Source organism: Mus caroli, chromosome 2 (assembly GCF_900094665.2).
Source record: "Mus caroli chromosome 2, CAROLI_EIJ_v1.1, whole genome shotgun sequence".
NCBI lineage: Eukaryota > Metazoa > Chordata > Mammalia > Rodentia > Muridae > Mus > Mus caroli.
The window spans coordinates 48,170,263-48,192,969 of NC_034571.1; the positions used below are offsets into that span (position 1 = coordinate 48,170,263).

A 22,707-nucleotide genomic window follows, 5' to 3' on the forward strand; every position below is an offset into this window, starting at 1 on the left:
GAGTGTCTCAGCCTATGAAATCGTAACTCCCGTCATAGGTCTTTGACAGTTATTTTCTTTGAATTGTCTATTGTGGATTGAATTCTTGTAAAAACTCACACATACTATAAACCCCACATTTGCTTATAAAACATCCAATTAGATCAAAGAGCATGCATCATAGATACCGAAGAACCCGAACCACGCCTCCACCTGTTAGTTCGTGAAGTTGGGCATTGCCAATACCCGGGGTGGGGGTCTCCTATTCAACTAGATTCTCTCACAGGGTTATACTCTTCTGAAACTTAAATCACGTTTCATGATTGACTGGAGTCATTCACTCATTCTTCAAACGTGCTGAAGTGTCAGATTTAACGCAGGCGAGGCAGGTCTTCAAACTGTCGGAGTGAGGGAGGTCAAGACAAAAGTGACTAAAGCCACCTTTCACGGCGTCCAGCTTGTCTTGGCTGCAAGCACCCCAACCACAGCGCGGTCCTCCAGGAGCGCGCGGTTTCTGCGCGTGGCCGGTTTGGGCCGAAACTACGCGTCCCGGCAGTCCGCGGGGCGGGTGGGCGGAGCCGGGCCGGGGGCGGGGGCCGAGAGGGGGCATTGTGTCGGCCAGCGGTACGCGATCGTCCGCTCGCTGTGGGGCCAGGGCTGAGGTGTCAGCGCCGCTGCGGCCGGGGCGAGAGGCGGGCGAGCAGGAGCGCGCAAGCAGCCCCGGGCGCCGGCGGGGGCGGCGGGAGCACCATGCGGATCGGCGCCCAGCGCCCTGCAGACCCCTCGCGAGGCAGAGAGGCCGGGGCGGCGCCGGGGCGGCGGGGAGCATGAGGGCGGCCGGGGACCGGCTGGGTTCGGAGCTCTACTAGGAAGCGGCGTGCGCTGAGCACTAACCCGGACGCGGCGGAGGGCGGGAGCCAAGCGCCCGGGGCTGTGGGCATTTTGGACGCGGACGCAAGGGGCCCGGAGCCAGGGGCTCCGGCACGCAGCCGACATGGGCAACGCGGGGAGCATGGACTCGCAGCAGACCGATTTCAAGGCGCACAACGTGCCATTGAAGCTGCCGATGCCCGAGCCAGGTGAACTGGAGGAGCGCTTTGCCATCGTGCTGGTGAGTGAGTCCGCTGCGGCCGGGCGCGGGGCCCCGGTGGGGCAGGCGGCGCAGATGACCCGGCTCCTCGGGTCCCAAGGGCGAGGCTCACACCTTCCCCATTGTGGGCTCCCAGCCTCGCTTCTCTCGGCCTCCCTCCTTGCGCTCTCCAGGGGTCCTCGGATGGGGAGAGGAGCTCGGGCCGGGCTACCCCGCCGGCCACGAACCCATTGTCTGGCGGGAGCGGCACCTCGCAGCGCGTGTGCCGGGAGGTGCCGAGTGGGTGTGAAGGGAAGGTGGCTGGCCCGGGAGGAGTGAGGAACGGGCCGCTAAAGCTTTTTGTTTAAAGAATGAAAAGCAACCGGCAGACCCCGACCCTCTGCGTAGCATCCCCGGGACGCGCAGCTCTGGGCCTTGCGGGGTCTGCTGCAGACGCTCGCAGGTGGCTGGCCGCAGGCGCGGCGCCCGCACTCGGTCGGCCGAACTTGGAGGGTGGACCTCGCGTCTGGGCAGATGGACAGCTCCCCAGAAAGAGAAAGAGGAGGCCGGCAGCTGAGTGGCGCCGTGGTCCCTCCGCGAGGGGGAGGCATCTGAAACCCAGACGCGGGTGGGGAAGGCGGGGGGGCGGGGGGGGGGAGAGAAGCGCCCCGGGCAGGGGAGAACCTCAGTGTGTTCCCTTTGGTCTTAAATCTTAAACCACAAAAATGTGCAGTTTGGCTGGGACGTGTTAAGAGCCGTCCTGACTTCACGAACGACCCCAGTTCCTTCAGTCGAGTCCATGGCTCCCTCTCGCATTCCGCATCACTCAGCCTTCCCGTTCCAGCTTCTCAAAGACTGGAATCCTCTCTCTCCGTTTCCTTTTGGGACTAAGTTTCTGGGCTCTTCCCACCCGGAGTCTGCCTTGCTGTGAGCTCAAAAGGGTGTGACGCCTTTTCCCTTGCCCCAGAGAGCGTCCCAAGTGCAGTTGGTTCCTGGTTTCTCAAGTTTTAAGATCCCACCTTCTCTTAAGGGGATGTTGGGAAGGAAATGAGGGTGGGGGGGTGGGGTGGGCGGACTCCTGGTCTGAGACTTGACACTCTGCTTCCCCCTTTTTCTAAATCCATGCAAGACAAGGCAGCCAGAGCCAGAGGAACTTGTGATGGAGCTGCCAACTCCTGTGTCTACCTGAGAGAATTTTGGCATGTAACTTAAGAACTTTGGGAGAGGTCTCAAGCCCTGGATCAGTTGGTTTTCTGAGATTTGAACGTTGAGTGGGACATTGAAGCTGCCTTTCTTCATCCCTTGAAAGGAGGTTGCTTTGGTACTGAGACCGTGTTCTGTCTGGATGGCAGGTCGGCTCTGTGTGATCAGGGAGCACAGAGGCTGCAGCTCTTTGCAGCCCTTTTAGGCCCCCTGGAAATTGCTGTGAACATGGGGGGAAAAGATGTGGCTGCCTATTTTGCTTTGCATCGCCTGTGATCTCCCACAGCTGCTCCCACGTTATGCAAGATGGGACGCTGTGAAATGAAACAGCCCAAGCTTAATTACTTCTCAAGGCAGTCTGGTGCACACTTGACCCCTCTTTCCAGAGACAAACGGTGTTTCTTGAAAAAAAAAAAAAGAAACAACAACAACAACAACCCCCCCCCAAAAACAAACAAACAAACAAAAAAAAACACACCGAAAAAAAACCCCAAAACAAAAAAACTGTTCCTGACAGACATAGCTGCAACTTTCTGGCTCTGGGTTTTCTGTTTTTACCCTTCATCGTGTGGTGTTATCTGTCTGTCAGCCTGTTTGTGTGTGTGTGTGTGTGTGTGTGTGTGTGTGTGTGTGTGTGAGTGAGAGAGAGAGAGAGAGAGAGAGAGAGAGAGAGAGAAGTTGGGCAGCCAGTGGGACAAGGAGGTTGCCGCAGCCATGCTAATAACAATAATGCAATTAAGTTCTACTCAACTGGGAGAGCATTTTTTGCATGAGCGTTCAGTTACTCTGCTGATTAATAACACATGGTATGAATTAATCTTTAGGAAAATAATGCCCCTTCATTAAAATGGTGGATTTGTGCTCCCATTGAGTCTAGCGGGTCACAAAGTGAGTCTGTAGGCTTTTATGATTGTAAATCCTGGGCTCCTTGGGGGTGTCCGATGTTTGCTGTGGCTACTTTCACTCCACGGAGTGGCACACAATTAGCTGGACGCAATTGTTTTGCAAGCTGTTTAAGAGAATACTGAGTTTCTCAAACAAAAAACAAAAGCACAACATATGCTGACCTTTGTTGAGTAGTTCCAAGGCTTTTGGCATCCTTGCAGATAGGGATTCACTGTTGCTGTTTACGTTCTCATCTGAGCTCCACTTGCTGTTATTGCCTGAAACAATTTAAAGGAAACCCTCCCAGCTAGCTAGTTAGTCACCCTGCTGACTTCTCCCTCGGGCTGTTTACTCAGGGTTTTCTACGTTGGTTTTCTTTCATTTTCACGAGTTGCTGGAGGCATCAGGAATATGTAATTTTGGAGATAAGGCTTGAAGGACAAGATTTAGGAGGGAGATTTTGTTAGATAGCCTTATACACATGGACACACACACACACACACACACACACACACACACGTGAGCCTCTGTGTTGTGTGTTTGATTTTTTTTTTTTTTTTCCATTCTTGAGGAATGATAACCAGGTTGGCATTACTGCTGTGAGGTCCCTTTCCACCTCTGCCTTGCTCTGTGCCCAAGCTGGCCACAAACTTGCTACCTTAGCCTCCTGAGTGCTGAGCTTATAGACAGATGTGTGTGCCACCACGCCAGATCTAGTTCGTTTTCTTATGTAATAAAGGCCACAAGGGATTTTAGGAGGCAAACTAGATTTATACTGTGCAGAAAAGTGTACAAACGCCTCATTGTAAGTATGACTTACATAAATAATTAACGAGCTGTTTCAGGCTAGGAAAACAATTCCTCTCAACCTCCAGCTCCAGAATACTTAAAACCTTTGGTGTAGAGTAAATAAAAATTAAAGTGACAGGAGACCATCTTATTTCACAGAGGATTTAAATCTACGCAGTGGCTATACCCTTTACCCGAGCAGCTTAGATGGGACAAGTTGTATACATCTAAGAAACTATTGTATGTGCATGGGAAGAAGAGAGGAGAGAGCACAGAGCAACCACTGAAGTAAGATCAGAAGGCATACATTTCAAAACTTCCCATAAATAACTAATATTGAAGTCTGGATCCACATTTTAAGAATTTAATTCTTGTAAAGAAAGTGTCTCCCTCTCTGGGCTTTTATTCAGAATTGCTATCACAGTAGTTGCAAACTTATGTTTAAAGAAAAGGACTGACTCAATCAATGTTTATGTGAATTGTTGTATCTCTATATCTACCTTTCTGGTGGACATTAGATGGAATGTAACTTTGTGTGTGTGACTACATAGGATCCTTCAATGTTTCTGTTAGACTCTTCAGTGCAAGTGTGTCTTACCTACTTCAGTCTTTGGTGTGCATGTATATATATTTATAGGTAACATCAGACTGTCTTACTTAGTCTTACACCCTTATGATTACATGTCAATGTGACTTTCTGTTGTATTTATTCAGCATTATCTAGTCCTTGGGGGGGGGGTCACACACAAGCAAGTCCTTTATCCTTCATATTCAAATACGGCAATGTGAAAGCAGCTCTTAGTGGGTGTTGTGTGCAGTGGTGGTCTTCAGTCCAAGAACACCACTTTTCCATTAGGCACCCCGTAATATTGTTTGCTTTCAACTGTCAGTCACTGCTTACAAAGGTAGAATATAAGTCATCTGGCACCTTTGTCGATGCGCTTGTCGCTGTTTTAAGTTCTTTGGACTTCAGGGAAAAGGGTGACTTGAGTCCTCTGACATAGATGCTTGAACTTCTATAGTATCTCACAGCTCTGTGAGCAGATATAACACGAAAGAGGATGCAGTAATGGTTTAGGGGAATCTCACAGTTGAAACTGGGGACTGCTTTAGTTTCAGATTCATTTGAGTCAGTTTCCTTTCTTTTTTTTCCTCTCCTGAGAGTGAGTGGGTTGAGTCACTTAGCTCAGGAAGGAGTGGGGAGCACTCTTGAGTCCCTCCTGTACCCAAATATTCCTCATGCTGACACGCTGTCTGTGCCTTGCAGTCTGGCCATCCACAGCACTAGAGCTGTGTAAATACTGATCGCCTCAATTGCTGGAGGTTGTGGTTATGAAGTCGCCCACCTGGGATTTTGGATGTCTTCCTTTTTCCATTAGGATTTCTCAGATCAGCAGCTGGGAGAAGAATGGGGCCTGGGAATAGCAGCGAGCACAAAAACAAAAGCCAGAACAAACCTAGGACCTGCTAAGTGCCAGTTTCACCCTGTAGCCAGTTGGCAGTAGGTCTTGAACAGTGACCATGGTGAGGTGCGTCTGAGGTGCCCTTTAGGTGCCTGGCATCTGCTCCTCTTTTTGAATGTCCAGGCATGGAGACAAAACCTTAATTGGACCAACAGTGTGTCCCTCTGGTTTTCTTCCATCGTGCTTGGAAAACGCAGGGGAGAGCCAACTGTCACTTGGATGCATGCGTGCACTTCTGCGAAGGGGATGGACAAGGTCAGGTTGCTACAGTTTAGTTGGTTTCCCACTTTAAGATGCTGGTGAGGTCTATAGAGCAGATGGGTGGGTGTGGGTGGGAGTGTCGTGGCCATGCCTTACTCCTGCTTGTTTCCTCACATCCTTTCCCCCTGTGAGGGAAAGAGAGTGTGGAAGGAGCAGAGTGCTGCCAGTTTGAAACATTACAGTTTCTCCCTTGGCAGCAACTCCCTGGAGCTGTGCCCCTTCTCCCTACAACGGACATGGTTGTTGGAGCGACTCCTACCATCGGTATGAGCATGTGAGCCTTTTCAGTAATGGATGTGTGAGATAGCAGTTGACCAAAGGGTATTCTGAGTGGAAATGTTTGGAGCCTCTGACAGACAGACTTTCAGCGATGCAAACTGTGTGGGTGCCCTTAAATCCTCAAGGGAGAAGAATTTTTTTTGTAGCGACTCATTATCTAGCAAAAAGTGCTGTCCTAGGAAACAGGAATATTACTTTCTGGAGTTATTCCTTCCACTAGCTTGGGCATAGTCCCTGCTTCTCCCCATTTGTGGATAGGAATTAAGTTTGGCACAGAATTTAAAATAGTCGAGGGAAGTTACAGCACTTTGAAAGAGTGGAACATAGCACATTGTGTGTCCCATTTGAGGACAGCCTGAGACCCTGTGTCAAAAACAAAGAACAAAACCAAACCAAACAACAACAAAACCACTGTATGGTCTGACGAGTAAATTTCTCTGCATCAGTGGCCAGGATTCAGGTGAGAATATGGGGAAATGTTCCAAGGTTTAGAGTTATCAAAAAAAAAAAAAATTGAGAGTGGCTTCCTTATTGAGGTTGTGTAGACAGTGTCATGTGAAAGATGCTCTGACAGGAAGACCCTTCCCACCCCAAGCTATAGCAGGTGGTTTCACATTGAAGCAGTTGCCTTGGAAGATGTTCTTCTTGAGGTGATGTCGCTTGCAGATTGTACACACAGGACTGTAAACCCCAAGTGTTGGGCAAGAGCTCCTTGAAGGTCCTTCTTGGGCTCAAAGAAGGAAAAATGTTTAGATCCACATTTCCTGTGGAAATTCATTGCTTTATAAGAACTGTAGTCTGCAGGACTAAGACAGCACAGGTGTCAGGAAGCAAGAAGGACAGGCCTGGGAATTTAGCTTGGCTGGTAGAGTTCTTGTGTAGTGTGAAGCCCAGGCTTTGATGCTCAGCACTGCCTAAGGGCACGTTTGTCCATTCTTGCAATATCAGCACTAGGGATGAAGATGCAGGAGGACCAGAAGTTCAGGGTCATCCTTGGCTATATATTAAGTTAGAGGGTAGCCTGGGAATATGAACCCCTGTCATGTAAACAAAACATCCCTTTACCCCACTCTCAAAAACAACCCAAACCAACACAAAACCAAAACCTGAACACAGATTATATAGATGTGTGTCTCCTTTGTGGAAGACACTGGTACCTGGAATTCTTTTAGGAACAAAGTAGGAAGCTGTCAAAGAACACAGTGGATGTCCTTAAGAGGGAAGATGGGCTGTAGCTCTTGATGCTTGGCAGAAGACCTCTGTTAGAGCAGCTTTCATGGAGTCCCGCCCTCCGGCACTGTGCCCCCAGGCTTTGGACTCGTGATTTGAGGAGAGTCTTCACCAGCATCTTGGCTTTTACCTACTTGAACAGTAGAGGTGGAGAGAGCTCATGCCTTGGAGAATTCTGCTCAGGTTGTAGAGAGATCTTCCTGTCCCCTACACAGTCACCCTATGTGCCTGGGCCAGGAACAGAACCCTAAGCACCATACTATTTCCAGGGATGAGCTGGCAGCTGGGGTACTTCACTGTGGATTGATCCACTTAAGAAATGTTGTTTGGGGGTCAGGAAGGCTGGCAATTCTTATGTACGGAAACATCAAGTCTGTACATGGGCATATCGTGGTTTTTGATGCTTATAGATTGAGTGTATTTTCTCTTTACCCTCACAGGAAAAATAAAAGAAACGTGCAGCAATTAGTGCTCCCAGATGGGCCCCTTCAGGAGCATGAATTTTGTTTTTCTAGAACAAACTGAAGTTTCCATTGGTCACATCATGGTCTTCCTGTGTGGTCTGTCACTGACTTAGTGACTTAGCTCTATTGGATTTCTCAGTTCCTGAATCCATTGTCATGGAAACATAAAGCCTGGGTATATAGACCTGCTTTTTCTGGTGCAGTGCAGTCAGACAATCCTGGATGATATGAGGCTTTGTCTGTACGATGGTGGGGGTCGGGGGTAGGGCGTGGGAGTGGGTGGGCAGGCCAATGGTGCCCATGTCCTGGTTATCCTAAAAACCCATTGGTTCACATTTTGGCCATGTTTGTGTTTTGAAGTCTCTCACGTCTACATTGCAGGTTTAGTCAGGAACTTCAGGAACTTTTCCTTGGGTTTTTTTTGTTTTTTGTTTTTTGTTTTTTGTTTTTGGTTTTTTTTTGGTTTTACAAGACAGGGTTTCTCTGTGTAGCCCTGGCTGTCCTGGAACTCACTTTGTAGACCAGGCTGGTCTCAAACTCAGAGATCCGCCTGCCTCTGGCCCCCCCCCCCCCCCCAGTGCTGGGATTAAAGGTGCGCCACCACGCCGGGCTGCTCCTTGGGTGTTTGTTTGTTTGTTTGTTTCCCCTAGAAATTTTATGGAAATCTGATTGAAGGTTAAAGAGGACTTCATCAGTTGAAGAACGAGTTTAGAAACGTGACTGTGTGTTGATGCCTCTCTGGGGGCTTCACAGGTATTTGAGTTGGGGGCTGGAGAGATGGCTCAGCAGTTAAGAGCATGTTCTCTTGCAAAGGACCATAGTTCATTTTATGGCTATTGGTAACTCTAGCTCCAGGGAACCAACACCTTCTGGACTCTAGACACTTGCACTCACACGTGGGCAATGTAAGTAAAAAAGAAATGTATATATATATGTTAATGTAAGTAAAAAAACCTACTTATGCCTATTATGTATAATTAATATATGAAAATAAACATACTTTAAAAGTACTGATGTGTGAGTCTCAGTTGTAGTCATTCTGGTGAATTTGTGTGGGTTGACATCAGGGTTTTTAAGAGTCCTGTGGGATCTGACAGCATCATTCTGCCTGAGGGTTCCTATGCTCTAGCAATGTTCCATTTGGTTCTTCTGACTGGAATGAGTGTTCTAGGAAAGCATTAGGCAATGTTAAGGGATAAAACAAAAGAAAACAACAAAAACAACCCTAAAGATAGATATTTGATCCAACCCAAAGCAGGAAGATGCAAAAAACTAGACAATCAGAATAAAAACCTGTTGAATGGTGGGATTGTTAACTTAGAAATGGCTTTGAGATGACCAGAGTGGACACTTGCAGAGAAGGCTGTCCATCTCATGGTGTAGAGTGGAGCAGTGACTCTGAGTGTCTTCTGGAGTGGAGGAGGTATCCATTTGCTGCAGCCTTGCTTGAGCCTCTATTCTCCAGCATAATTGTTGTTGGTTCAGTGCAGGCCATTTGCTTTGATCTCTGGCTTTACCACTTACAAAGCCTTGATGAGCTTGGCTTCCTGGAGTGAAATTCAAATACACTTGTGAAATGTAAACAACATTCATTTATTAAGAATCCTATAATCAAGGCAAATTGGCGTGCTTATATAAGCAATTAGCTTTGAGAATAGAAAGATGAATAGGATGCTAGGTCAAGAATGAGCTGATTGTTCTCAGTGTTAGAGTCTAGTTATCCCTCCATGAGTTATAGCATAAGCAAATAGGCATTCCTCTTATTTGTAATTGTTCACATTTGTGGTTTTAGTTCGGAGGGCAGCATATGCGCTGTTTCTGAAATCGGAGGACAGAAGCAATTATTGTCTCGTTTCCCTCTAAAAATATAATTCTTCCAAGGAAATGTATATGGGTGATTTTTTTTTTTTTTGACCAGATAAAACATTCCAGTAATGGAGAACAGAGTAAAAGAAGGTCTGAGTTGGGATGGGACTATTAAAGGATCATAATTTTGTTGTTGTTTGGGAAAGTAGACAGGATGACTTTGACAGTAGCAGAACAATTGGAAACAATTTCCCTTTCTCTCCCTCCTTACCCACAGTCCTTCCTTCTCTGGAGAAGTTCAGGCTACCCTCAAACTGACTATATAGGCAATGATAAACTTCTCTTTCTACCTCTGGAGAGTTGGGATTTCCATCACTCAACCACTGGAGCCACACAACAGCCCTTATTTATCTATAAGACCCTGTTGCTTCCTGTTCCTAGAGAAGGAAGCATTATGGTGACCAGTGGTAGAGGTTGGCTATTGATGTTCCTATTTGCATTATGGAAGCACTCAATTTGTCCAGTGAGGCCAACACTACCATCTTGTGTATGAACTCTAGGGACCCAAAACACCAGAGCAGGAAGTCAGGCGAGCAGCTTTATGAGTTAGCTGCTTTTGTGGCTCTTTCAGCTTCTGCTATGGTCAGCACTGCTGATGTCTCGAGAGAACGTTCTCCTTCTGGTCACACTGTCCTGATAATAGGTATTCATTATTTCCATGGACAACTTTCCTTTCTGGTCGACTAAGGAAGCATTGCAGCCCTGATGTGTTGGAACCAAGGTGCCATGAACTTATCTGCTGCCCACTAATCAGACCTCCCAGGTATAAACCTCAGGCATTCATCACGGTATGGCCTTCTGCTGGCACTACCTAGCAAAGACAGCTAGGCCTGAGCATGGTCAGCAGGAGCGCCAGGAGTAATTCTCAGCTGTGCTTCTCTCAGGGAAGTGAAGATCAGCGAAGACTCGAGACCAACAAGCATTGCACAGCTAGCTATACCAGCAAGCCAAGCTCAGCCTCAGTCACTGTTGAGTCCTGTTTATACCCTCCAAACATCACATGTCCTCCACGGGTCTTGTCTCAGCATGTGCATCTTTCATGGCTGTTATCACTCTGTCAATCAGCCCAAGTCTGCAGAAGCAATAAAAAACTGCAGCACACCACCAGAAGTTTTTTTGGTGCGTTTCTCTCTATGGAGTCCTGACAAATGCAGCTCATCTATGCAATGTAAGACAGACCAATACATGCATGCAGTTGGCAAAGAAGCCTTCATCACGTGTCCTTTCGCGTTCTTGCTTTAGCAGGACATCCATTCATCTGCGTCTACTTCAGCTAAATGTTCTTTCAGGAGTCTGCCTTAGCCTTTCACCTGTGTCCACTTCAGCTAAGTGTTCCTTCACGTGTTTGCCCCAACAAAACAACATCCAACCGACTCTCCAAAGAACCCTCAAGTTTCCACTTCAGGCGTGCAGTGCCAGTTCTCAGCTGCTGTGTTTGTGGTTATAAAGGTCAGGCTCCATATTTTGCTTTCCAACTTGGGTTCTGCTCAGACTTTCCATCCAAGTGACCACGGTTAGGTCGGACCTGCCTTCTTGTCACATGGCTTACAAGACCCCGGCTTGCAGCTTGCTTTGTCTCTGTTCACTTTTCCTTATAGCTTTCCTCAGAGATTGATTCTCCTATGTGGAAAACATTCCCCGGCTTTTCCAACATTCACCTAGCCTTCAAAGTTCCACTGAAACCCCACTCGACTCTCTGTGTGCTCTTCCAGGCTCCTATCAGCTTGGAGAAGGTGGGAAAACAATTCCCTTGGCTTTGATCTCTTTATTTTATGAATCAGCTCTTACTCACAAGGCTCTGGTTAAATAGCACCCTTGTGAGGTGTGGCAGTTCCAGCAGGGGCTGCCTGCTGATGTGGCTTTGTAGTTGCTTTTCATAGTCTCAGCCGGCTGTTTACATCTTTGTTTTATCTGCTTCTTCACACTTGGGGCTCTTGGAAGGCAGAGTCCTGGCAGCTGCTTCTGTATCACAGAGCCTGGTCTGAGAAGGTCCCGGCACAGACCCTCTGATTGCGGAACTCAGTCTGCCTGAGAGACTGTTGAGCAGACCATACCGTGCTCACCGTTAGTTGCATGCACTTGACTTTGTATTGAAGTGATACTGTCATTTTCTTAGTCACCTTGGTATCCCCCCGTGACATTCGATTGAGTTAGTGTCCCTCTAAGAGTAGGGCATCCTGTGTGGGTTTTTTTTTTCTTTTTCTTTTGTTTGTTTGTTGTTTGAGTTTGAAGGGAAGCACCTTAGATGAGCTGCATCTGTTTTCGAAATGCTTTCAGATTGTCGCTGTGGCTGTCAGTAAGGGTTTTGAAGAAACCAGGCAAGTGGGAGGTGAGAGTATGAGGCTTGAAGTTATATACGGAAGTCCAATTCTGTTGTCCTGTTAAAACATTTACATTCCACTGTAAAAAAAAAAGTGACGCTTGCATTCCTCATTTGTGTTCTTTCTCTCTTCCTGAGCATCGTGGCATGTACCTTCAACAGTTCTTCCAGGAGGGTTGCTATCTTCCTTCACTAATGGGATGGTGGGATTCAGATAGTGGCCACTACAAAGGAACGGAGGTAGGATTTGAACTCAGGTCTGTTGGTAAGGGAACCTGCTTCTTCCTATTGTCTGATAATGCATTTTTTTTTTCTGAATTAACTGTAAGGTGTCATTAAATATATGCTTGCTCATTCTTTGTTCTGTGTAATAGCTGCTTTAGATATTTACAGGGTCTGTCTTATATATAATCTGATCCAGAGATCTTCATCATCAGTATAGTTGCAGATGGATTAAGCCCTGAGGGTTACACAGAAAACTGTGCTGGATTCCCAGTATTTGATTTCCTTGGAAGGAAGCCAGAAGATGCTTCTGAGAGCCCAGCCCTATCTCAGTCACCCTGCACTACTGTAGTTCTAGACGGTGCATTTTTTGCTTCTTTTAGTGTGGTTTAAGATAGGCTTATTTAATCAGGCAGTCCAAATAATGTATTGAGTCCTCACTGTGTGCTAGGTGGTACTGTTGGCCCTGGAGGGTGTTGAATGAGGCAGAGCATGCAGTACCATCAAGGAGTTCACATTTTAGTGGGAAGGACAGCCATTAGCCAGACATGGAAGGATACACAGACAAGGGCATGAGACAGCTCAGATGCTGGAGGCCATTGGCCAATGGGGCTGTCAAATAGAGCAGTGTGAAGTGGTATCATCTCTGCAAGAAAGCTTTGTGGGGTATGAAGAAGTAGCTCCTGTGTGAGGAAAGAGCCCTCAGGCTGAAGGACAGGGCTGTGGTCTGTTTCTTCCCTCACACTCAGGACGGGCTTCCACAGGCCTTGAGACTCACATAGGAAAGGGTCTGTGGGATGTACCCACCCTACAGTCACTCTACAGTCAGACGGTGGAGGCTCAGGATGGAGGCTTAGGAAAGAGTTTACCACTTTAACTGTTCTGGCAGCTGTGTTTTCTAGGCACAATTCTGCTTGTTGTTAAGTCTGTGTGATTTGTAAACTCATGATCATTTCAGGTTTGTCAGTGTTCTAGATTGATAAAGATGACAGGCTTGGGAGTGGAGTACTGGCTAGTGTGAGTTACTGTCCTGCGTGAAGGCTGAGGCTTGGAATAGAGTAGTTTGTCTCTTTGAAGCCGCATGTGGGCCTGGGCATTCCAGGTAGAAATTATTGCTGTAAGTAGCCCTGATTCTTCCCCTGTTGATTTTTGAAAGTTTTCAAAAAACAAACAAACAAACAAACAAAAAACAAAACCCACCCACTAATATATTTTGAGGACCATACAGAAAGTTTATACAGACTTTTGATTCTGAAGTTAAAAGTAAAAATTGTGTATAGATTATCCTTACAATCTTCTAAGTTGACCATTAACGTACAGTATATATATATATATATATATATATATTCCTCATTGAAATAATTCCAGAATGTAATTTTATGCATGTTAAAGTTGAACCTTTGAGATCGGCTAAAGGAGAGGCTTTAAGAGAAAGTATATGTATGTATGTATGTATGCATGTATGCATGCCAGAGAAGCCCTGACACTCAGCTGTAGAGCCTGGGCCTCACCTGTGACTGAGGAATATGGGTGGAACATTTGGACACACGTTTACATAGAAAGCTCTGCTCTCAAGGTACGGTGTTGACTTCTAATCACAAAGATTATACGGAACAACAATGTAACAATGCTTAACAGGAAATCAGACTCCCTATGATGGTTCAGCATCTTTTCAGCCTCTGTTTATCTCGTTGTATGTCCTGAAGCGATGGTAACTATATGTCCTCTATAAATAATTAAAGATAAAATAAGAACCGGATGAATGGGCCACAGCCCACTCACTGTTCAAATAGTAAGAGGCTGGAAAACTTGTGCTCAAATCAGCTTTCTTTCCAGCAACAGTTGTCCTCCGAGGCATTCTGCAGGCTCTCTCAGACAACTGTCTCGGAACCTTGTTTTTGTCCCTGGTAAAATGACTGTGTTTGTTCCCTTGTGGGCCGTGTGGCAAGCCTTTGGCTCAGCCTCCAGTGATAACCCACAGACTTGAACTTCCTTGTGGGAAGACAACTCTTATTGTTTAGTATTAGTTGTCTTATGTTGGGAATTGTATATTTTTTTAAAAAGCACATTCTACAAATAAGAAATCACTAAGATGCAGGGAGGACCAGGAGGGATGCCTTAGTGGTTAAGGGCTCTTGCTCTCTTCTGGCTTCCATGGGCACCAGGCATAAATGGGGTACACATGCACATAAGGACAGAACACTCACACACAGAAATTTAAGTAAGTAAAAATGACACAGGGATATTAAGTGACTTAAAGATCTTCTCTACTTCAGGTGGGTAACTGGTAATGGAGCAGGCGTGGATGTGGAGATGGTGGGATTCCTATGGAGATGCTGTGCGGGCGTGCACTGTACAAAATGACATGCTCATGTTAAAGATTCCCAGCACTTTAGGTGTAAGCTAATGAATGGTCACAACTGATTTGGATGAAATCTTCAGAGTGTGAGGTGAGTTTTGCTGTGTATCTGAATATTTAAAGCTCACACCACGGACAACGTGCATGCTGGAGGAGCTTGGACCAGAGACTGTGATTGACTGGGTGGGATCTCAGTCCTGTAGGTGGCAAGTGTCAGAAGTAGGTAAGTGGTCACACTCACTCTGCTAGAGAGCTTGTAGTATTAACAAAGGGTACTTGTAAGAATTCTGGATTGGGTATTAACCTTCCAAGAAGGGCTTTTAACTGAACTTGTAAGACAGGGCTTTTTAGAACGTGTGATATAGTTCATGTGGCCGGGGGCTTGCCCAAATGTACACAGACTTGAGTTTGATTTTTAACACCTCATAAACCAGGCGTGGTGGTGTATACCTGTAACTTTAGCCCTCAGGAAGTAGCGCTGAAGAGGCAGGGGCATTGGAAGTTGATTGTGAGATTGATGCTGGCCTAGGATTCATAAGACCTTGGCATCAAAAACCAAAACTGAAAAAAAAAAAAAAAAAGGAAAAAAAAAAAAAAGAAAAGAAAAAAAAAAAAAAGAAGAAGAAGAAAAGCAAACCCCCAAACAAAACTAGACACCAACGATGTGGCAGGTGGGGGAAGGAGGTCTAGAGTGCCCAGAAGCGAATGGGTGTGCTGTCCTTCCTCCCTCAGGATTACATTTATTCAGCCGCTCTGATGTGCAAATATGTCTAGAGCTGTGGTTCATATATATATATATATATATATATATACACACATATATATGTGTGTGTGTATGTGTATATATACATACATATACACATATAATACATACATACATATACATTGTGTGCGTGTAGCCTCTTAAAAATTCCATGTCTTATCTTGACTCCATGTATTTTGTGCCATTGGAAAGAGTGCCAGGAATTTCCCTGTGTCTATTTCAGTTCAGGACTACTGTTATTGGAACAGTAAGGTTCTGGACTGACTATGTGCAGCCAGCTCACATGCAAAAACATACAAGTCTGACTGTGTGCAGCTGGCTCACCTGCAGAATCATACAAATCTGACTGTCTGCACCCGGCTCGCATGCAGAAACATACAAGTCTGAGACTGGAGGAGACTGCAGTGCTGAGCTCTTGTTTGGCTCCAGCTCCATTTTGAGATGGATGGAGTCATTTGGATTTTTTATTTTATTTTTTTCTGCATTCTAGTAGTTCCCCNCCCCGCCCCCCCCCCACCCCTAATCGTGTGACTTGTGTCTACATGACCTTCTGGACTTGCTCTAGGAAGCAAAGAAGGAAAACCCTTCGAGTTGCAGTTTCCTGGTCGCTTCGTGTCATGTGTTCTTCAGAATGTCCTCTAGTAATCTGTTTGGAATAGTATCTGACTGACCAATCTCGCTGAATCAGGCAGAGCTAGGCTCGAAAAACAAAGGCAATTGACCCAGGTCAAATGGAAGCACCACCAACATCTAGAACGTAGTCTAGAAATTTCTGAAGGTGCACTCCTCATTCCCTTAGGTGAGGAACACGCTCACTTTTTCTTATCTGATAAATGCCATTTCTGCCCGAAGGGTTTTTGTTTTGTTTTTGAGTGAGTGAGATAAAAGGATATTTGATAGCATCTTTAGAGTACTGGATACCAATTGCTGTGTAGAACCTTGAGGGTTTTAAAATTTTAAAAATTTTTGAATTTAAGTTTAAAATTTTTAAAGTTGCATGGGCTTAATGTGTGTGTGTGTAACTTTAAGTTTTGCATTTCCATAATGAAGGTATGAACCCATTCTGTCACGCCCCTTACATACTTATTGAAGCACTTAGCTTAGAATTACATGAAAGGACGTACCCCCTCCCCAAGACAGTCCAGATGAAAAGGATTATAATATGCTACAAAAATATTAGCCTGCCTGGCCCGGCCTGTGAGTCATTCCTTTTGGAGTGCTCATTTTGACAGCTTTTTTGAATCACACATCAGTCGCAATGCTGGTATTTTTGGCGGGGTGCTAGACTTCACCCTAATGCTCAGGAGGGCGGCTGCCAAGACTGAACAAAGAGAATTATAAATGAACCGGCGGCATCACAAACATTTGGGATTTTTTTTTTTGTTCCCCCCTCCCACCCCCTTGAGCAGAAACAGCTTTGGGAGCTAAACGGTGATTCTCCTAAGAATACTCTGCTGAGAATCTCACCTAAGAATGCTCTGCTTCGATCTGTGAGGACCCCCTCCCCTTATGGATATCACCTTGTACTATAGCAAAGACCCCAGTGTTAGCATTCCGGAGCCTGCCTTCCTCCCCTGCCCTCCATCTTAGGAGTGATCTTTTCAGCTTTGGGTTGTTCTCCTCTGACAACTGAGATTCCTTGTGGGTCTCTCTGCTCTGTGCTCCGTGTCACTGCTCTGGAAAGAAATTCGCATCAATCTCAAAGAGAAGCAGATGTGTGGGGTGAGCGCTGGAAGGAAAATCTGCCCCCCCCCCTCGCCTTTTCATCTACTTCTTGCAGGCGTTCTTTCGTTCTGTTTGAACAGATCTTTGTAATAATCATCATTTCTCACACTGTTATATGTGGTCTGTTACTTTTATGAAGAAATCTTCCTTTGTGCTCTTTAGTGATTTAAGAGCTGTTCATGTGTACTCTGAAGCTACGCCTTCACTTCCAAAAAGTAATCCTACTGGAAAGATTTTAGTTTCTTCCTTTTTTTTTTTTTTTTTCTTTTTTCATGTCGCCCAGGTTGGCTTCAACTTGCCTTGTAGCAGAGGATATCGCTGTATCTGCTAATGGGAGTAGTTTGAATGGTATATGACAACAGGACAGAGGTGTAGACCACAGTGTAACCACACACTGAGAGAACTGAAATGATATAGACACCACTCACCCTCCCAGGTCTCATCTCTCTCTTCCTCATTCTCTTTGGGAGTAAACTATTCAAAGCTGCCATATGCCATTCCTGTGCACACATGTCAGAGATAACGTAGTTTCTGGATTTATAGGCGTGCTATTGTATTCCATCTGAGACGTGTTTATGTGATACATGTGGCTAGCCCCAGGTCAGTGATTTTTGAATCACGCTTTTGGAATGACCGGGCTGTACATCATTTAGAGTCCAGACTCATTTGAGGATTCTGGGCTTGTCAGTTTGCCCGTTAAAGGTTTATTTTATTTTTTAGTTATGTGTATATGTTTGTGTTGTTTTGTGGCTTTGTTACATGTGAGTAAAAGCCCCCATGGACTCCCAGATGTAGTTGTTGGATCTCCTGGAGCTGAAATGATGTAGGCAGTTGTGAGCTGCCCGATGATGAGGTTCTGGGAGTCCAACTTGGATCCTCTGCAAGAACTGTATGTGCTCTTAACTGCTGAGCCATCTCTCCCATGTGAATTTGCCCATTTGCAACACTAAATCATGTATGTATTCATGAACTCCACAGTAGTGAGGAGGTTGGTCGCCTAACAGATTAAACGTGTGACTGACCCTCTGCTCCGCTGCCTTGCTATAGCTTGCACTTTGTACACAAGTAGTCTTCACTTTAAGTGTCGTTTTTATCAAGCTCATGCTTTTTGGTCAGGCTATGCTGTTTTTTAGGTGTTTACTTGTCTGTGGGATGGGCATATGTGGAGGTTGGATAGAACTCAGCTCTTCAATCTTTGCTGTGCATGACCTTAATTTACAGCACTGCTGGTTGTAAGTTCAAAAATCTACTGTATGTTGTCTATAAACAAACACAGAAAACACAGATTTATGTACTGATTTCTGTACTAGTCAGTCAGCAGAGATGATAGGCCTGGAGTTTCCTGGTATAGAATCCAATATACCAAACTTTTTGTATTTTTGTATTTTGCCTAGGGCCACTGGTCCACTGTTAGGTCAATCTGTGTATGGGGTAATGCTGTAGAACATAACCACTACAGATGGGCTAGGCAGAGGGAACGCTCTAACACTCTGTTGATGAACATTTAAACAGGTTTATTTGTACCATTACAATGAAGGCACTTGTTTAGTTCTCCTGGTGCACACGGGCTGTGTATTTAGGAATGGCAGTCTTGTTTTCAACTGAAGTAATGGTCATTGAAATGCTTTCTCCCAATGTTGTCAAAGCCAATGTAGTATATCTCTTAATTCTGCACTAATTGGGGTCCCATATGAGTAGGAACAAATATTTTTTAACGCCTCCTTGGTTCTAAAATAGTTTTGGCACTGAATGATTACCCATGAACTTACAGAGTGGTTTCTATGATAAAATTTTCAGTGTTTAAAAAAAAAAATTAGTTGCCTTCCACTTTAAGGTTTAATTTTGAGCAAGGTAAATTTAGGTTGGAAGTGTCAGTAGAAAACACCATAATTATGGCAGCTAATATCCCTTGAATTCTACCTTTGAGCTGGGATTGACTGGTGTGTCTGCCCATTTTCTCAGTAATATCACAAGGAGGTGGATATTCCGCTTCTGTTTTACTGAAGTGGGAGCTGAAGTACAAAGAGGCTGGTCTTCTTGTCCGTACTCGCGCTGTTATTACAGCGACACTCTCAGGAATTGAAACTTAAACTTCCCTGCTCTCGAGCTGCCGGTCTTACTCACGTGTTATACATGGCTCAGTTTACCATTGAATTTTACACCTGCTGAAGGCTTAACATGTATGTGTCTATGTATATATTTTTTCTTCTGAGAAGTATAATAGAGACAGGCGATATGGCTCACTGTTTAAGAGCACTTGCTGCTCTTACAGAGGGCCCGTGTTCACTTCTGAGTACCCACATGGTGGCTCAGAGCCAGCTCTTGTTCCAGAGGATCTGGTGCCATATTCTGACCTCCTGGGGCATCAAGTGTGCACCTGGTACACAGACATACATGTAGGCAAAAAACAAAAAAAGGAATCAATCTAATAAGTTAGAATGCAGAATAGTCAGACATCAAATAAAATGAATAAATCTTCTTTTTCCATTTTTTTTAGATATTTTCTTCATTTACATTTCAAATGCTATCCCCAAAGCCCCCTATAACCCCCCCGCCCCCCCCTGCTCCCCAACCTACCCACTCCCATTTCCTGGCCCTGGCATTCCCCTGTACTGGGGCATATGATCTTTGCAATACCAAGGGCCTCTCCTTCCATTGATGGCCGACTAGGCCATCCTTTGCTACATATGCAACTAGAGACACAGCTCTGGGGGTACTGGTTAGTTCATATTGTTGTTCCTCCTATAGGGTTGCAGACCCCTTCAGCTCCTTGGGTACTTTCTCTAGCTCCTTCATTAGGGGCCCTGTGTTCCATCCAATAGATGACTGTAAGCATCCACTTCTGTATTTGCCAGGCATTGGCCTAGCCTCACAAGAAAGAGCTCTATCAGGGTCCCTTCAGCAAAATCTTTCTGGCATACACAATAGTGTCTGGGTTTGGTGGTTGTATATGGGATGGATCCCCGGGTGGGGCAGTCTCTGGATGGTCTCAGCTCCGAACTTTGTCTCTGTAACTCCTTCCATGGGTGTTTTGTTCCCCATTCTAAGAAGGAGCGAAGTATCCACACTTTGGTCTTCCTTCTTCTTGAGTTTCAGGTGTTTTGCAAATTGTATCTTGGATATTCTAAGTAAAACGAATAAATCTAATACATTTAAATGAATTGAAAACATGTAATCAACCAATTCAGGGAACTTGGGGAATCAGTTAGCAGGAAGTAAACATGGAGATGATTTTATTTACCTCTCCCCCATTTAAAAATAAATAAAGCTAAGAACAATGGTGAGAAGCCAGTTTTCCCCAGGTCCTGATTGTCTAGCCGTCTTTTGAGTATTTGGTTGGGGAGCTGTTTGGTATCCAGCAGTTTCCTACAGAGTACCTGCAAGAATGGTTCCCTGTGTGTGTTTTCACTTGGTCAAGAGAGAGTTTACTTCTGTAAGAGTTGAGTTCATAACTTACATAACATGTATTTCTCAGGACAGCCTGTGGTATTTTGGCAGTGTCCTTAAGGATGCAATAGAGTGGGCTTTGGGCCCGCTTATTCACTGCCCCTATCTCCTCCATGAAGATCTGGGTGAGGGCAAGAATGGTTGTCAGGAAGGTGACATCCCAGGAACACACTTGTACGCTGTTAACCCACAGGTCTGATATTGTCAGGGACTGCTCCCGTCGTGTTAACTGCTCTTTTCCTCTTGGGGCAGACAAATGCAGCTAAAGCATGATGGGGGCTCCTGGAAGTCGCATGCGCCATCTTTGCTATTCAGGTGTATCTTACTCATTTGTAGTAAGATTGACGATGTTCATGGCAGAGCCAATGGGAACAGTTACCTCCTGACTTCCGAGAGTCGGTCACTTTTTGTATTACTGACAAATGATTGTATGTTATCTTCTGAAAGTGAACACTGATGTCTATGTTGAAAGAATTAGGGTGATTGCAGCCTGCACTAAAATAAAATACGTTTCTCATCCATGGCCTCATGTGTACATGATGCAGAAATCCCAAGGAGGAATAGAAAAAGCAATTCCTGTGTTTGCTAGATGGATGGCATTGCACTTCCTGCACCGTCCTAGTCTTTGAAAGTCTCTAACTCTGACTTTGTGTGTCTCTGTGAGTGTGTGTGTGTGTCTGTGTGTGTGTGTGGGGGGGGCTGTGCACTTGCCATGATACACATGCAGTAGTCAGAGAACCATTTTCAGGAGTCTCCTCTCTCCTTTCCGAGTGAGGATCCTGAGGGTGGATCTCAGATCATCAGGCTTTGGCGGCGACGAGTGCCTTCACCTGCGGTGCCCTGTGGCTGGCTCTGGCCTGTCTATGGATGAGAAGATAAAGCACACAATTAACTCCCACAGTTAGTAGCACATGGGTTGAGATAACCTGATCTGCTCCGAGCACTACCTGGGTTCTCATGCTGACCGTGTGACCCAGTAACTGACGCGTTGTGGCTGGGCTGAGATTGAAAGCTGTTGCCATTTTCAGTGTTCAAGTGCGGAAGGAGCAGAGAGGATTTAAGATGCAAGAGGATGTTCAGAAGATGCTAACTTAGAGCAGGCAAGTTCATCTATTGAACTCTATAGCCTCATTTCTCCCCTAGAAAAACATTTATCTGAAGGATACTATGATATTTAAGGAAGATTTGAAACAAAAAACCCTCTAGTGTATTAAGAATCTGCGTGATAGTAACCTTGTTGCAAGTTTTTTTCTGGAATTTAGCTTGATATTTCCGTCTGCAAGCTTTGCTCCTTGCCGTACATCCACTAAAATAAGAATAAAAAATTGAAATTATAAAACAGTCTTTCGGATTGTTTATTTTAAATCACTTGTGGATAATTTGTGGGCTTTTTGCACTGCTTTATATACGTTGACATATGGATATATATGTGTATACATATGGATATATTCCTATATGTACATATTTAACATTGATGAGAGCTTGTAGTTCATTATCCTGGTTTATTGCAAATGGTTTGAATTACAGCTGACCTTCTTGGTCTCAATAGCAAAATTAAATCACATGCAAATGTGTTTGATATTTTTGTCTTAGTGGTGGCACTTCATGAGATAGCACCATGCTCCTGAGAGCGTTCATTTTCTGGCTTGATGTGTACAGCTCTGATAAGAGGTGAGAGCTGGGGTGATTGACACTCTGGGACTTCAGTGGACACTGATCCAATATCGCCGTCACTTCCCCATCTGCAAAGCAGATTATCATTTACCCATTTTGAAGTATTGATAATGGGATGCATCCTGCAGAGGGCTTTGCTGGGAAATCATTCTAGTGACAAGGTGTGGGGCGGGGAGCCCACTCACCTCACCCTGGTTAGTGTGAAGGTACCGGAGAGAACCGAAATGCAGAACAGAAACACGGACATTGTAGGATCTACTGGGTGGAGATGAGCATTGCTAATGTGGTGACGTGTTCCTCCAGCATGATTTTGTTATGTGCATGTGCGGGAACATAATTTTAAAAAATATTTAGAGTTTTTGAATGTTTGTGCAGTGTTATACTGGTGAGCATTTCAAAATTTAACCAGTTCCATGTTTTTGGACTCTCAGGATGCTCAGAGCAGTCTTGGCAAGCATGGGATACTTTTCTAAGGGTGATATTAAATACAGCTTAAAGGGGCAGAGCTGAGCGTTGAAAAGGACATAGTGGGCACTAGGAGAATTAGTCTGGAGTCTGAACTTGGCTCTCATTATTATTATATCCTGGCTTGGTTTTTGAGATAGGGTCTCACTTGGTAGCCCAGGCAGGCCTGGAACTTACCATGCAGCAGATTTGCCTCTAACTCACAGTAGTTCTCCTGCCTGAGGTCATGGGGTGCTGGGATTAT

At 45.3% G+C, this 22,707-nt stretch overlaps 1 protein-coding gene across 1 annotated transcript in view; it reads left to right on the forward strand.

The window, feature by feature from the left end:
- The first annotated feature begins 612 nt into the window (after positions 1 to 612).
- Fmnl2 (formin like 2) overlaps positions 613 to 22,707 on the forward strand; it is a 279,533-nt gene continuing 257,438 nt past the window's right edge. The window contains exon 1 of the mRNA XM_029484851.1: positions 613 to 1,090. Coding sequence (XP_029340711.1) covers positions 974 to 1,090 — 117 coding nt within the window. The 5' untranslated portion in view covers positions 613 to 973. The remainder of the gene's footprint in view (positions 1,091 to 22,707) is intronic.